This window comes from Neomonachus schauinslandi, chromosome 3 (genome assembly GCF_002201575.2).
Source record: "Neomonachus schauinslandi chromosome 3, ASM220157v2, whole genome shotgun sequence".
Classification (NCBI taxonomy): domain Eukaryota; kingdom Metazoa; phylum Chordata; class Mammalia; order Carnivora; family Phocidae; genus Neomonachus; species Neomonachus schauinslandi.
In genome coordinates this window covers 45,120,671-45,137,854 of record NC_058405.1, presented here as the reverse complement: position 1 = coordinate 45,137,854, position 17,184 = coordinate 45,120,671, and the positions used below count along the sequence as shown (strand labels likewise).

General features: G+C 36.7%; 1 protein-coding gene across 4 annotated transcripts in view; it reads right to left on the bottom strand.

Annotated features, from left to right (window-relative positions):
* Nucleotides 1-17,184, bottom strand: part of DIAPH3 (diaphanous related formin 3) — a 488,058-nt gene that overhangs the window by 427,576 nt on the left and 43,298 nt on the right. For 3 of the 4 annotated variants that reach the window (XM_021697835.2, XM_021697836.2, XM_021697837.2), the window contains one exon: nucleotides 16,217-16,384. The exons of the other annotated variant lie outside the window; for it this stretch is intronic. In XM_021697835.2, coding sequence (XP_021553510.2) covers nucleotides 16,217-16,384 — 168 coding nt within the window. The remainder of the gene's footprint in view (nucleotides 1-16,216; nucleotides 16,385-17,184) is intronic. 4 annotated transcript variants of the gene reach the window in all.

Here is a 17,184-nt window from a genome sequence, read left to right as displayed (position 1 = left end):
AGAATAGCTGATCTCTTAATCATTTTTTACTATGTTCTTATATATACACCTTTATAGTAACTTATTTATCAGTGTGATTATAGAGAAGATACATACGGTTCTGCCAACAGTGAGGTTGGATTTTCACTGTTCTATCCATAGTATCTTTACTCAGTCCCCATTAAATTTAATAGGGATCCAGACAGCTAGCTCATTAACAGGACAGGAGCCAAAAAACGGCATTTATCCAGAGACTGACAAAGAACTCACATAAAATGTTTGACCAAATACTCTAACTGGAGCTTACACTAAGTGTAAAGTATCTCAATTTGAAACCAAATTTCAATTTGTCCTAAAGCCAGTATCAAAGAACAAAGGAAAAAAGAAACTCAAGCATCACTTTACTTCCATATAGGTTTTAGCTGAATAGACAAGAAATGAAATTAATATGCAGGGAGCTTCACAACTATTTTGAAATAGCTTTTTTTTTTCTTTTTAAAGATTTTATTCATTTATTCATGAGAGACAGAGAGAGAGAGAGAGAGAGGCAGAGGGAGAAGCAGGCTTCCCGCGGAGCAGGGAGCCCAATGCGGGACTCGATCCCAGGACCCTGGGATCATGACCTGAGCCGAAGGCAGACGCCCAACCATCTGAGCCACCCAGGCGCCCTTGAAATATTATCTTACTGGAACTGTTCAAGCATATACTTAAGCACCTATAATAACAATCGTTAAGTGATCTTTTAGGTAAAAACACAGCTAGTGATAAAAGTTTTTATTTGCTTTTCACCTTTTCTAAACAAATAGCCATTTCTTCATCAATTACATGAAGGATAGTCATTGGACTGAACATACAAAAGCCAACTTTTCTAGAGATGAAAGAAGACTGAGAAAAAGCCCTCACAGCTGGGAAAGAACAGACTTGCACACTTCCTAATTGGTGAAAGAGTATGCCTAAACTTTAACACTTATTCTTAAAATTCCTCTAACCATTAGTTCAACGAACTCCCACCAGGCAAAGTCCAATGCTCCTAAATCATTTATTTTCTCATTTATCTGGATCTAAAGAGAAACAACTAGGCATTGACATTACCCCCCCCCCCCCCCCCCCCCCCAACACAACCCACCAAACAACTTAACAAGTGCCTTACACTTCTATACTCTTTTCCTCCTCCTCCTCTTCCTATTTGGATTATTCGAATTGCTTTTAAACCACCTTTCCCTAAATTTTTCAATTTCTACCTAAAGGAAAGGGAAAAGGTGACAATTAATAGATCAAAACAAACCATTCCCACACAATCACTCTCATTTCATCGGACCAACCCTAAATATACTTTTTAAGTTTTTAACAAATAAACACTCATGATATAGAAAAGCAGATTTGTAAAGAATGCTAATACTTGAAATAAACTAACTGCTACATTATAGCAGTCAATAAGCAGAATTAACACAAAAGAGTCTTTGGTTTCTCTTTTCATTTCCACTCCTATGTAAAGATATCACCTACACATTCAAAACAACAGGCATTCATTTAGCCGACTAAAAAAATAGCCATGCATACATCCTTAAAACCAAGGATTAAGGAGAAAAAAAAAAAATGATAGGGAAAGAAAAAGGAAAAACTGTCCTTCACAGGTACCCAAAGAGTGGGAACATGGAATAAAGTTAGCAAGATGAGGCACCTGGGTGGCTCAGTCAGTTAAGAGACTGACTCTTGGTTTTGGTTCGGGTCATGATCTCAGGGTCGTGAGATCCAGCCCCACATGGAGCTCCCTGCTCACCAGAGTCGGCCTGAGATTCTGTCTTCCATCTGCCCCTCCCCGCCACCCCCACACGTGCGCTCTCTCTCACTGCTGCTGCCCTCCCCCTGGGCGTGTGCGTGCCCTCTCAAGTCTTTAAAAATGTAAAAAGTTAGTAAGATGAACCCTCCTCCCACCAATTACAGTACGTATCAAAACATATGTACATGGTCATATTCAATTTTATAAGTTCACCTGAGCTTTTTTCTTCCTCTGGACCTTATGCTTCAAATACATCTGAATTGATTATAAAAAGACATCTCAATATTTAACTCTATGTGTACTAATTTTTATCATTTGATTGCTTAAACAATGTTTACCAAGGCAGAAAAAAAAAAAGATCAGCTCACTTGACAATACATGCAATATGTACTGTAAAGGCACTATGGAGACAAAGATGAGTAAAGTTGAATATCCACAGTCCACTAAAATACACTTCTCATAAAAAATTCTTACATCAAAGTTCTCATTAAAGAAGTTCTTATAGTTCTAATGAATCAACAAGTAAAACAAGTATCAGAGTCACTCATTTAATCAATAATGGAGAATACATGCAGTTAAAAAAAAAAAAATTAGCAGGATCAAGAATCTACCCTATTGGAAGGCCAGTCTAGTGAGGAATTAGCCATAACTCAAGTAACTAAAATGTAAAATGAGGGCGCCTGGGTGGCTCGGTTGGGCGACTGCCTTCGGCTCGGGTCACGGTCCTGGAGTCCCGGGATCGAGTCCCACATCGGGCTCCCTGCTCGGCGGGGAGTCTGCTTCTCCCTCTCCCGCTCCCCCCTCTTGTGCTCTCTCTCTCTCTCTCTCTCTCTCTCAAATAAATAAATAAAATCTTAAAATAAATAAATAAATAAAAAGTAAAATGAAAAAGTCCTTCACTAAATACTTTAGGGAGAGAAAAATAGAACATATTAACTCTTAATTAGGGTTTTTAGAAAAAGTTTTATGGAACAGATTGTGTTTCATCTTCATTTTGGAGGCAGAAGAGTTTTTCTTGTTGTTGCCTTTTTTTTTTTTTTTTTTAAGAGGGTGGAGCACTTATTTGGGGGCAGAAGAGGACTTAAGCTGGAGTACATAGAACTAAGAGCAGCTTCTCAATTCCCCTAATTCAGTTTATTATGTTTGGAGTGAAATCTCAGATTTGAAAAATATTCACCACTTTCAAGAAGACAGTTTTAACTTTTACTGTACAATTCTACTCTGTACAATGAAAAAGAAGAAACGTAAGTTTTTCAGATATTCTGATAGGACCCCCCCCCAAAAAAAAAAAAAAAATGAAGGAATCTACATATAAAAATGAGAATCCGGTAACACTACCAGATAGCAAAATTCATGAACAAAAATTGACAATATTCTTAGTAAAAAACAAAACAAAAAAAATTTAAAGATGGTTACATATTAGAAATAAAGAATAAACCTAATAGATGTGCAATGCCCCTAGGGAGAAAAACCATAAATTTCTGTTTTAGGAACCAAAAAATCTAGAGATAACATACACAATAGTCACAGATGGGAAAACTTAATATCACAAAAGTATCCATTTTGCCTAAATCAATAAATTCACTGCAATTCCAATCAAGATCCCAACAGGGTTTATAATAGAACTTAACTGATTCTAAAATTAATACAAAAACACAAAGCCTCAAGAATAGTCAAGATGATTTTGAATAGAGGGAGGGTCTTAGATAATAAGGCTTATTATACAGCTATAGTAATTAAGACAATGGATGTAAATGAGAGCTAGACAAATAAGACTAATGGACAGAATCAAACCTCCAAAATAAACCCACATATGTTCAGGAACTTGATGTTTACCAGTGGAGGTATGATAAATGAAGGATAACAATGACTATTAAATCAATGCTGCCAAAACAAACTGTTAATCCATGTAGGAAAAAAACTGCATCCATATTTTACAGAAATAAAGATACAGAATCCTGAAATACAGAACAGATTTATGATGTCAGGATCGAGAAGGATTTCTTAAATATACAAAAAGCCAAGACCATAAAGAGATGGATAAATCGGACCACATGGAATTTTTTAGTTCTGTACTTTAATCCATCTACCCCTAAAGAAAGTAAAAAGACAAGACCCAGACTGGGACAAGATGCTTTACAGCTAACAAACAGACATGAGCATTAGTCCAAATAGTGACAAATTCTACAAATCAATATAAAAAAAAAAACCTCCCAGTAACAAAACAGGCAAAAGATATGAACAAATTTATGAAGGAATAAACCAAAGGGCCAATAAATGTGTGAAATGTTCAAACTTATGATCATTAAAAAATGAATTAAAGTAGGAGGTAACCTGTTTACAATTAACAGACTTAAAATTACAAAGTTTTATGGTACCAATGCAAACTCAGGGACATTGTACAAATTAACCAAGTGGAATCTTCAAAAATGTCCAACTTCTAGAATACAAGGAGAGACTGAAGACTATTCCCAAATGAAGGAGATTTAAAAAACCTGACAGCTGAATGAAACACATGATTCAAAATTAAACTCTTTTCCTACAAAGACCATTTTTGGTACTACAGATAAAACCTGAACAGGGTCTGAGGATTAGTTGATAGAAACTGATCACTGTTAACTTTCTGATTTGGGTGGTTGTATTGTGGTTATGTAGGAGGATGTCCTTATTTGAAGGGACTAATACTAAAGAATTAGGAGATTAGGGAACATGAAGTCAGCGACCTACCATCAAATGGTTAAGAGAAAAATTTCTGTACATTGGTCATTATTATGCAGAAAAAGTTTAAAATAGGAATGAAACCATCAGATTCAGGGTATTGTTCACCTTTGGGAATTAAGGAAGAAGAATGGAATTATGAGCATACAAGGCACTTCAATGATATCTGTGGTGGTGTTTGTTATGTTCTATTTTTTGTATACTTGAAATATCCTATTTAAAAAAGCATCTTTCAACATTACACAATGAAAATAGTTTCAAAAGTCAAATTGTAAATGCCTTTACTATTATCTAGGTTTCCCCACACTAAAAGCTGATATATGTATTAAACAGGTCATCTAAGCTCTTAATACCAGTAGACACCTAAAGCACATACTTTAAGAGATAATGATGGCATTTTATAAATTGCGTTTTCCCGTATTAGATAAAGCTGACAAACATCTTCCCAAGAGAAGATTAGGGCATCACTATTCATACTTATGTACTCTGTGCAATTTAGGAACCATTTTTCTTCCATACTTACAAATGATGACAGGAAGTCCAGAATTTAAAAACTGTCAGAATAATTTTATCACTGGCACTCATTTAATGTCTGTTAATGATCACATCTAAATAGGTGACCTTTCTTGCATAGCTTTCATTCTTTCAGAGAGAAGTGAGAAATCAAAACAAACAGGAAGGGATGAATGCATGAAATCTCTCCTCCTATTCATTATTTTAATGTTTTTGTGTAACAGGGAAAACTGGCCATTAAAGCTAATTTCCATCCAAACAGAATTGCAGGTAAAAAGAATTGTGGTATCTTAGAAATCTTAAAGGTTAGGACCATGCATTTAACAGGCAATTGTTTAATATAAACCAGTTGGATGATGCTGCATGAATTTAATCTAGTGGGGAAGACCTATCGAAATAACAAAGGATAAGTTCTACAAGGGATTTACCTACAAGCAGCTGTGAGAAGCAGGTAAAGCAGATTCCCAGATCTCAGTGTGGGCTTCTGAGAGAGAATTAAGAAAGGAGCAGTTTTGTGAGGAATTTTTTGTTTCGTTTAAAAGAATATGACAGAAAGGGGAGGTCAACAAGATGGCAACATAGGTCATTTCCAAAGTCAATACCCTCCACAAAGGCCATTAACTATCCATAGGCAAGATAGCACTGTGAAAATCCCAGAAACCAGGAATAAAGCTGAAGCATGCCCCTGACTGAAGAGATGGTAAGGACAGTATTAAAGTCAAGTAAACAGGACAAATAAAGGAAACAAGTTCCAGTAACTGATCCTAAAAAAAATAAAAGTCTATCAGCTGACAAAAAATTCCAAATAATCTTCTCTGAAGAGTTCTAAAACAATACAGATAACTAAATGAAATTAGAAGATAGTATGAGCAAAATGAGTTCAAAAAAACAAACCGTCAAAAAAAAAAAAAAGTCAAGGTATTCAAAGATAAGTCATGTAAAATCATCTGATCAAAGGAGCAAAACAAAAATAAAAAAAAATGTCTATGGGACACCAACAAGAGAAACTAAATATCCATTGTAGAAATCTCCAGAGGAAAAAAAAAGGTACAGAAAGTCTAAAGTGATAAAGGCTGAAAACTCCCTAACTTGGGGTGAGAAATAGACATCCAGATTCAAAAGGTCCAAGGGCTTCCAAATAGGTTGAACCCAAAAAGGGCTACACTGAGACACATTATAATGCCAAAAGTCACAAAGAGAATTTTGAAAGCATAAAGAGAAAAAGGGACTAGTCACAAATGAGAGCCCCCTAAGACTATTAGCAGATTACCCAACAGACACTTTACAGGCCAAATGAGTGAAACATTCAAAGTGCTGAAAGAAAAAAGTCAACAATACTATATCCAGCAAAGGTATCCTTCAGAAATAAAGGAGAGATACGACTTTCCCAAAACAAAAGCTGACAGAGTTCATCACCAGTAACCTGCCTTACAAGAAATGCTAAAAGACATTCTCAAGGGAAATAAAAGGACACTGATCATCACAAAAAAAAAAAAAAAAAGAGGAAAATATAAAACTCAATTAAAAAAAGTTAAATTCTGATTTTGTAAGTCACTTATAATGCTAGTTTTAAAAAGCTAATAAACCTATGAATTATAACTACAATTTGTTATTGATACACAATACTAAAAGAAATGTCAACTGTAACATTCACAACCTAAAAGAAATAGTATAAAGTTTTTGTGTGCTATTGAAGTTGTCAGCATAAAGCAGGGTATTTTTTTTTTTTTAAGATTTTATTTAACAGAGATAGAGAGCACAAGTAGGCAGAAGAGCAGGCAGAGGGAGAGGGAGAAGTAGGCTCTCTGCTGAGCAGGAAGCCCGATGTGGGATTCGATCCCAGGACCCAGGGATCATGACCTGAGTCTAAGGCAGCCACTTAACTGACTGAGCCACCCAGGCGCCCCTAAAGCAGGATATTTTAACTCTAAGATATTTAATATAAGCCTCATGGTAACCATAAGGGAAAATCTTTTGTATAGTATTACAAGGTTATAAGGTATTCATAACATGCTGCCACAAAAAGTCAATCACAAAAGACCACCACAATGAAAGAACAAAAGGATCTAAAAGAAAACTATTACAATGGCAATAGTAAGTCCATCTCAATAAACATAAATGGATAAAATTCTCCCAAAGACACAAAATGGCTGAATGAATCTTAAAAAGATCCAATGATATGCTGCCTACAAGAGAATCACTTTAGCTATAAGGGCATACATAGGCTGAGAGTAAAGGAATGCAAAAATATATTCCAAACAAATGGTAATCAAAAGAAATCACTTTTGGGGCACCTGTGTGGCTCAGTCACTTAAGCATCTGCCTTCAGCTCAGGTCATAGGTCCCAGGGTCCTGGGATCAAGCCCCACATCGAAGTTCCCTATTCAGCAGGGAGTCTGCTTCTCCCTCTCCCAACTCACGCATGTGCACAATCTCTTGCTCTCAAATTAAAAAAAAAAAAAAAAAAAAAAAGTTTTATCCAAAAAAAAAAGACTTTAGCTAAAAATGCTCACAAAAGAGAATTATGTAATGACAAAGGAGTCAATTCATCAAGAAGCTAAAAACAATTCTAAATATTTATGTACCCAACATCTGAGAACCTAAGTATATCCAGTAGATATTACAGAACTAAGGAGAAATTAACCACAATACAATAGTTGGACAATATAATACCCCACACTATCATCCAGACAGAATTTGTCAGGAAAGAGCAAATTTGAATACTATAGAATAGATATATACAAAGTCTACCATCCATGAGTAGCAAAATACTAATTCTTCTCAAGTACACATGGAACAGTTTCAGGATTTAGCATATGTTAGGCCACAAAACAAGCCTCAAAATTCAACAAGATAATCTTATCAAGTATCCTTTCTGATCATGATGGTGAGACACTAGAAAACAGTAACAAGAGGAAAGCTGGAAAATTCGAATGTGGAAATTTAACAATACCATCTTGCACAATCAATGGGACAAAGAATAAATGAAAAAGGAAAAAACACCCGAAGACAAATGAAAACAAAACCACAACATACAGATACCAGTAAGATACAGCAAAAGTAGCACTATGAGGCAAGTTTACAGCAATAAATGCCTACATTAAACAAGAAATATCCCAGATTAGGGCACCTGGGTGGCTCAGTCATTGAGCAGCCGACTCTTGGTTGGGCTCAGGTCATGATCTCAGAACATCCAGGTCTGTACTCAGCAGGGAGTCAGCTTGAGGATTCTCTCTCTTCCCCTCTGTCCCTCCCACCACTCACACGTGTGTGTGAATGTGTGCACTTTCTCTCTCCCCCACCCCAAAAATAAATAAATCCTTAAAAGAAATATCCCAAATTAACAAGCTGGCTTTATAGCTCAAGGAACTGGAGAAAGAATAAACTAAGCCCAAAGTTAAAGAAATAATAAAGATTAGAACAGAAATATAATAGAAAATATTTTTTAAAATGGGGGGGAATCATGAAACTAAGAGGCAGATTTGGAAAGAAAAAAAAAAAAATGATCACCTCTTAGGTAAAGAGAGAACACTCAGAATCTGAAATCAAAGAGGACACATTACAAATGCTACCACTGATCACAGAGGGTCATAAGAGACTACTCTGAATTCTCGCTCTCTCTCTCTCTCTCTATATACACACACACACACACACACACACCAACAAATTGGACAACCTAGAAGAAATGGATAAATTCCTAGAAACACACAACTTAGAGACCAAATCGTGAAAAATCTGAACACACCAATAGAGCACTGAAGTTTAATCAGTAATCAAAAATTGCCCAAAGCCAAGACCAGATGGTTTCACTGGGTAACCAAATATTTAAAGAAGAATTAACATCAGTTTTCCTCAAACTCTTACAAAAGACTGAAGAGGAGGGAACATGACCAAACTCTTTACCAAGCCATCATTACCCTGATGCCAAAGCCAGACAAGACACTACAAGAATACCATAGGCCACTATCACCAATGAATTTAGATGCAAAAACTCTCAACCAAATACTAGCAAACTAAATTAAACAGTACATTAAAAGGATCATGTGCCACGAATAAGTGGGATTCGTTTGACAAAATTCAACATCCATTCGTGATAAAAACTCAGTGAACTGGTAACAGAATGAGCATACCTCAACATAATAAAGGCCATATGACAAGCCCACAGTTCACCTGTACTGAATTGGTTATAGATTGAAAGCTTTTCCCCCAAGATCATGAAGACAAGGGTGCCTACTCTCACCACTCCCATGCAACTTAGTACTTTAAGTCGTAGCCAGAGCAAAAGCAATAAAAGGCATCTAGATTGAAAAGGAAGAAGTAATACTGTCAACTATTTATAGAGGATATTATATATAGAAAACCCTGAAGGCGCCACCAAAAAACTGAGAATAGATAAATTCAGTAAAGTGGCAGGATATAAAATCAACACATAAAAATCAGTTGCATTTCTATATACTAACAATGAAATGTCTGAAAAAGAAATTAAACAATCTCATTTACAATAGGATGAAAGACAATAAAACAGGAATAAATTTAGGGAGGTAAAAGACCTGTACACTGAAAAATATAATGCAATGATGAAAAATATGAGGACACAAATAAATGGAAAAATATTCTATGCTCATAGGTAACAATTACTATTGTTAAAATAACCCTCCTACCTAAAGGCATCTATAAAATCAATGCAGTCCCTTTCAAGATTCTAACCACGTTTTTACAGAAACAGAAAAATAGTCCTACACTGTTTGTATGGAACCACAGAATATCATGAATAACCAAAGCAATCTTGAAAAATAAAGCTGGAGGCATCATGCTCCCTGATTTTGAACTATATTACAAAGTTACAGTAATCAAAATATTATACTGGCATAAGACAGATATATAGATCAATGGAAAAGAATCAAGAGCCCAGAAAGAAACACATACATATATGGTCAATATTTAACAAGAAAGGCAAGAATACTCAATGGGAAAGATGTTCTCTTCAATAAATACTGTTGGGAAAACTGGACAATCACAGGCAAAAAAGAAACCTGCAACCGGACCCCCTACCTTACACCACTCAAAAATTAACTCAAAATGGATTAAAGACTTAAATTTAAGACCTAAAACTATAGAACTCCAAGAACATATAGGGGAAATGCTCATGGACATCATTTTGGGCAATGCTTTTTGGATAGGACAAAAAAAGCACAAGCAATAAAAACAAACAAGTAGGCTTTCATCAAATTTGCACAGCAAAAAAAAAAAAAAAACCAAAATGAAAAGGCAACCTACAGACTGGGATGAAATATTTACAAACCACACATCTGACAAAAGGTTAATATACAAAATATGTAAGGAACTACTACAACTCAAAGCAGAGAAAGAAATATTAAAAAGTGAGAACAGAATAAACCTCTATTCCAAAGAGGATAAAGTAGTGGCCAAGAGTTTCATGAAAAGGCACTCAACATCACTAATCATCAGGGAAATCCAAATCAAAAACCACAAGGGATATCACTTCATACCTGCTAATATGGCAGTTATCCAAAGGATATCAAGTGTTAGCAAGAAAGGATAAGAGGGAACCCTTGTGCACTGTTAGCGGGAATGTAAATTGTTACAGTCACTGTGGAAAATAGTATGGAAATTCCTCAAAAAAAAAAAAAAATTAAAACCAGATATCAGCAATCGCACTTCTGGGTATATATCCAAAGGAAATGAAAACCACTCTCTGGAAGAGATACCTGTACCCCCCATGTTCACAGTATTATTTATGATACTAAGAAATGGCAAAACCTAAGCATCTGTTCAGATAAATGGAAAAGAAACTAGTGTATATATATTCATAATAGAGTATTACTCAGCCGTAAGAAAGGAAATCTGCCATTTGCAACAGCATGAATGAACCCTGAGGCATTATGTTAGGTGAAATAAGTCAAAGAAATACTACATAGAATTACTTATATGTGCAATCTAAAAATAACAAACTCCTAAAAACAGAAGATTAGTGGTGCCAGGAGCTGGGAAATGGAGGAAATGGATGAAGGTGGTCAAGGAGTATAAATTTACAGTTCTAAGACAAGTAAATTCTCAGGATCTGATGTACAGCTTGGTCAATCTCATTCTGTATTATATACTTGAAAATTGCTAAGAGTAAATCTTAAGTTTTTTTTTTTTTTTTTAATTTATTAAAGGGGTTGGGGAGGGGCAGAAGGCAAGAAAACCTCAAGCCGACTCCCCACTGAGTGCAGAGCCCAACAGGGCTCGACCCCAGGACCCTGAGATCATGACCTGAGCCAAAAATCAAGAGTCAAGACTGAACCACCCAGGCTCCCCTAAATCTTAAATCTTAAAGGTTCTGACCGTGGGATTGAGGGTAAGGAATGGTAACTACGTGAGGTGACAGATGCGTTAACTACCCTTACTGTGGTAAGCATTTAGAAATAGATATGCTCCAGTCACCATGTAGTATACCTGAAACTAATGTAACATTGTGTGTCAACTATACTTCAATAAAGTATCTGTGCCATTACAAAACATTAAAATATATATATGTGCATTTATCAAATCACATTGTATACCTTAAGCTTACACAATGTTATAGGTCAATTTTTTCTAAATAAAAAGTTGGAAAAATATCAAAAGGATGAGATCAGTTTCTGGTTTGTTGAGGTTTAGCATCTTTTACAGAGCTTGATTATAGCTGCTTTTTGAAGACAGCTAAGCATCAGAATATTGGGGATATTCTAACATGAAAGGGCTCCCATCCCCCAAGAGAAATGTGTAAGGAACCAAAGTGGATAAAGGTAAGAGGACCAGAGGCAACACTCTGAGGAAATGAAAATCAGAACAGGAAACCTGGAAAGCAAACTGGGGTAAAAACTGGCCAGAGAAGAGGAAAATCAGAAGGCAAGGAGTGTCACGGTAACTAAAGGAAAGAGAAATGCAGACAAGAGGGGGTGGTCAGCAGTGTTACATATAAGATCTAATGATTAGAAAGCCACTTACAGTCAGGAGGGTAAACATCTGCAATAGCAAGAAAGAACCAAGTAGGTCATACTCCGAAGAGGACAGATGCTGAAGGGAATGAAATAAAGGACAGGAGCAAGGGGCAAAGGATACATTAGCTTCCTGTGGACAGGATGTGCAGAACCACTGGGTGGTTCAGTCTTGACTGGGTGGTCCACCCACTGACTGGGTGGTTCAGTCTTGACTCTTGATTTTTGGCTCAGGTCATGATCTCAGGGAAGCAGCAGCCCTGGGCCATCTAAGAGGTCCTGCATCCAAAAGGTGACTCCAGCAAAGGAATGGGCTCATGGAAGGCCAGGGCAGAAGACCAAAGGAGACCTCACCAGTGACAAGGGAACTGTAGGGGAGACTGGGCAGCAGGGGGCACAAAAACGCCATAGGAGAAAAGAATCAGCCTTTGTTAATCTCCTATACCTGTAAGAGGCAAAATGGTCCCCCAAAGACATCCATGCCCTAATCTCTGGTCCTATAAAGGAGTTACATTACATGTTAAAAGGGGACTTTGCGACATTATGTTGGGTTATCTGGGTGAGCGTAATCTCATATATGAGCCCTTAAAAGCAGAGAACTTTCTATAGATCAGACAAGAGATGCCAGAGGAGGCGGCTTAGAGATTCGTAACAGGAGATGGATTTCATGTAACTAAGAGGTAGTGGCCCGTACAAACGATAGGAAAGAGGCCTCTGGAGCTAAGGCAGCCCCCAAATCACAGCCAGGACCTCAGTCCTTCAACAGCGAGGAACTAGATTCTGTCACCATGAACTTGGAAGAGGTTCTTCACAAAAGCATCCAGTAAGAGCCCAATCAGACACTGATTTTAGCCTTATGAAATTCTCCAAATGGGAGAAAGAGCCCTTAAGTAGTGTAAGTATTCATCATTGCTTAAAAAAACAAAACTCCACCCAACCTCGACCCAAAAACCCACTGAAACTATTACCCAGAGACCAAGTAAATCCATCTCTAAAATAAAAGTGAAAGGATTACAAATATTCAAGTATTATACTCTACCTTTCATTAATCAAGTCTGCACACTGAAGACTATTAGAAAAAGGTTCTGTAAAAAGTTTTTACTTTACATAGAAATTACTTCAATACCTTTGATAAAGTTAAATAAGGTTTTAAAAATTGCAATGTCAAAACTAAGAATTTAGACGCAAATTTTAAATGGTAGGAAACCCCTGTAGTTACAAATGCCAATATGTTAAGATTGCAGATTCAGCGTGGCTTCTTCAAAAGAACAGAAGTACGAGGGACAGGTACCTAGGTTAAGCGACCTGTTAACCGACCTAGGTTAAGCAATCGGTTAAGCGACCAACTCTTGATTTCCCCCGAGGTCATGATCTCAAGGTCGCAGGATGAAGCCCCACACTGTGGGGCTCCGCACTCAGCAGGGAGTCTGCTCAAGATTCTCCCCCTTCCATCCTCTGCCCCTCCCTTGCTCTCTCGCTCTCTCACTAAATGTTAAAAATTTTAAAAAGTGCTAGATAGGTAGGTACAAATAAAAAAAAATAAACTCAACACTTCATCTAGCATTCTCTACAGACATAGGAACAGCTTTAAACTTGTCAAAAATGCAGTACCGTGTAAAACCTGACAAATATCAATCATCTACATTTAGTGAAGGGAAAAGACCCTTCTCAGCTCCAGAACCATCAGTGGATTTTCCCCTAGAATTATTGTCATATAGTCAATCAATCAGAAAGGGAAAAACAACCTAGTTTTTTTGTTTTTTTGTTTTTTTTAAACAAGACCTTAGTTCTCACAAACTCACTTATTAGCAAAATCAGGCAGCCCTGTCCCATCAACAATTTCATTTTACTGCTGCTGAGTAAAATGAGTTTGATTGCAAACGATTTTCTGCCAACAGGGATACCCGTTTAAGATTTAACAAGCTATCAGGCCCAGTTATTAAATATGTATTGTGTAAACACTTCAAGGATATCAATATCCTTCTGCCCTATACATAACTACAAACATTGATAGTCTTACCCTTCTCTGGGTAACTTACCTTTTTCAGAATAACTGAAAAATCCCTCAAGTAATCACGGTCAGTACAGAATACCGTGAACTATATTCAGTACTCTAGGTAGTTGCGCTTTTAACAGCTTGTGGTGCAAGATGTGGCCTTGTAAATACGTAACATCAACAGCCTACTCACTTTTACTCAGATGGCACCAGCAGTTATGATCAGAAAGAAAAACTTAACGAAGTAGTCACCAAGGAATGAAAGAAAGTACCACTCTAGAATCTCCTAGGTAATTTATGTGAGTGGTTGACATATGGTACACGGAATGAGGAGGTAGCTAAGGGCACTTTATTATCTTGAGTCCTCCAAGGTGGTATTGAAAGAGAACTACCATTATACAAGCCTCATTAACAGAGGCAAAGAGGCCAGCAAAATATAACACAAAAACAAAAGTGCTCACTTTGGCGGCACTTATACTAAAATTGGGGGGGGGAAAAAAACAAAACTTTTTTGTTCAAGGTTGCAATGATATCACCTCATGGAGATGAAAGAGTTAATAAAGTTATACATGTGTGCTTAATCAAAACTAAAATGAGCACTTCACCAAGAGCTGACATAATAGGTAATAATGTCCCAAGCCTAGGGTTCATGCAAAACAATACTAATGAAATGTATGCTCAGTGATGAAAAGTTAGGAATCACTAATTAATCCTATGGAGACACAAACTAGGCATTCTCCCTTTCTGGGGCCTTCTAAAGCTCCATGTGTAACACTGGACACAAATATTTGATGAAGAAAATAAGGCAGTATAACGGTAAATATTTTGTTGATTCCAGCGGAATAATGAAGAGGCCAGCTATTAACTTTCTCAAATTTCAAACACATTTTACACTCTAAGTGAATGTCCCTAAAAACTAATAAGGCTGTCAAAACCAATAGACGAAATAAAATAGGTAAGTCGTGAGTTGAAATATTATACAACTCTTCAGATTGACATACAAAATCCTCTCATAATCGGCCCCAAATTACCATTCCAGTCTAATTTTTCAAACCTCTCACACGTTCCCCCATGAGCTATTTGTACCTAGCTCTGTCTGGGCTCACTGTCATTTCCCCATCTTAAGAGAATGCCCTTTCCCTCTTCTTATTCCAACCCTATAAGACCACACCTGCCTCTAAGTCCATCTGCTCTATGAAATTTCCCTAAGCTACTATAATAACCTTTCAATTTTGGCTTCCCCTGAAGCTAACAAGGTATCTCAAAAATTATTTTCTTCCTACTCTGAACTTATAAAGAACTTAACCATTAATTACCACCCTCCGGCATTTCTTACTCATTTTTTTCAAATGTTTGTTTTGACTCCTAGGAGATAAGCAACTTGAGGGTAAGAACTATACATGAACTATTTAGATGCAATTAGCATTCATTTTGTGATAAATGATTTTGAACATACTTAACATACTGGGTTGTTGGTGAAATTAGGTTAGCCATGAGCAGAGTCAGGATCACCATTTTTTTTTAGAAGCAACGGAATGCGGCTTCTAACACTGTGTGTCTCCAACAGAAAAGGCACACCCCCAAAATGAGTAAGTTCTAGTCTCCTCAGATATAAATGTTCTAGGACTATATGAACCTGGTTATCCTAAGAAAGAAATCACACAAGAAAAAAGATGAAAACAAACAAAAAAATCAGCACACGTAACATACACTGCACCGTGATCATCATTCTAAAATGCAAACGAACCCCAACAGACAGACCACTTAGATAATCTTTAAGATTCAAAATGTATCATTTGAGGGGCGCCTGGGTGGCTCAGTCATTAAGCATCTGCCTTCGGCTCAGGTCATGGTCCCAGGGTCCTGGGATCGAGTTCCGCATCGGGCTTCCTGCTCAACGGGGAGCCTGCTTCTCCCTCTCCCACTCTCCCTGCTTGTGTTCCCACTCTCACTGTCAAATAAATAAAATCTTTTAATAAAAATTAAAAAATGCATCATTTGATACTTGAGAGGGTTTTTGTGTATTCTGTATATTAAACACACACACACAAAACAAAAAACCAGTATGCCTATTTTCCTCTGGTTCTTATTTTTGTAATCCTAAAGCTCTGTACACCTAAAGTGCTATACTCAATGACATCAGAAATAACCCAATGGAACATGAGTCTTAAATGTTTATGTTCCACTAACATGATTAGAAGCTAACGTTTTTACATAAACTATTTTATGAAAAAAAATAATTCTTACCATCATCTTTTCGAAAAGTTCTAAGACTTCATTCTGTGACAGTGGCTTTGGAATGTTTTCCATCACCTCCGAAGAGCAATCATTGCTTGCAAACGCAGTTTTCAGGTTGGAAAGTGGAGGTCTCTCTTTCTTGCTCCCTGGAATTCTTATGCTGGCAAATTTGTCCAGCTACAAAGGTAAAGCAGCACATACATTAATATTTCCTCCAACATTTATCTGATTGCCAAAATAAAAAAACCCCACAGGATCGATCACATTATCACTGTGACTTCATCAAAAGGCATTCAGCACTAGAATCTAAGATTCTTTTAAAACACAGAAGTTTTCCATAACCATCCTGGTCTAAAGACAGAAGAGAAATCGAACAACTTCCAAAGATTCCTTCTAATCTTAAATTATAGAATTAAGATTCTAATGGCAGGTGACCTTTGCTTTACAGATTAGCCAACTAAGCAGTTTTACAAAGGTAACTGGGCTAATTTAGGGGTTGGCAATCAAACTAATACTTAGTGTCCTAGCTCCCAGCCCCCTTGTCCAGTGCCCTTTTCATAGAATTCCTAAATCATATTTCATAGTATGCATGCACTAAGAGTTGAATTCTACTTATATCTCCAGAGCTTGTTGGTTTGATAAATACCACATTTCTCTTCATTCAGGCTGGTCTGTATTTGAATTTCATGAGCAGCTATAGAGTAGGATGGTTAAGCCTCGGGAAATAAAGCTGGGGTTTTTGCTATAGTGGGATTTCTATTAAGTCAAATTGTTCACTGATATTTTAAAGTATATAGATATTAGTTTATAAAGCTAATTGTTTATTCATTGAAAATTGCTTGATTTCACAAATTCTATTCCTCACATAAAACCCAGACTCAAAGTTTCAAGTGGTAACAATCAAAAAAGGCAAAAAAGGTCTTCGAGTAGTTAATAGAAGTGTACTCAAAAACCACAATGGTTCTGTGAATTGTTCG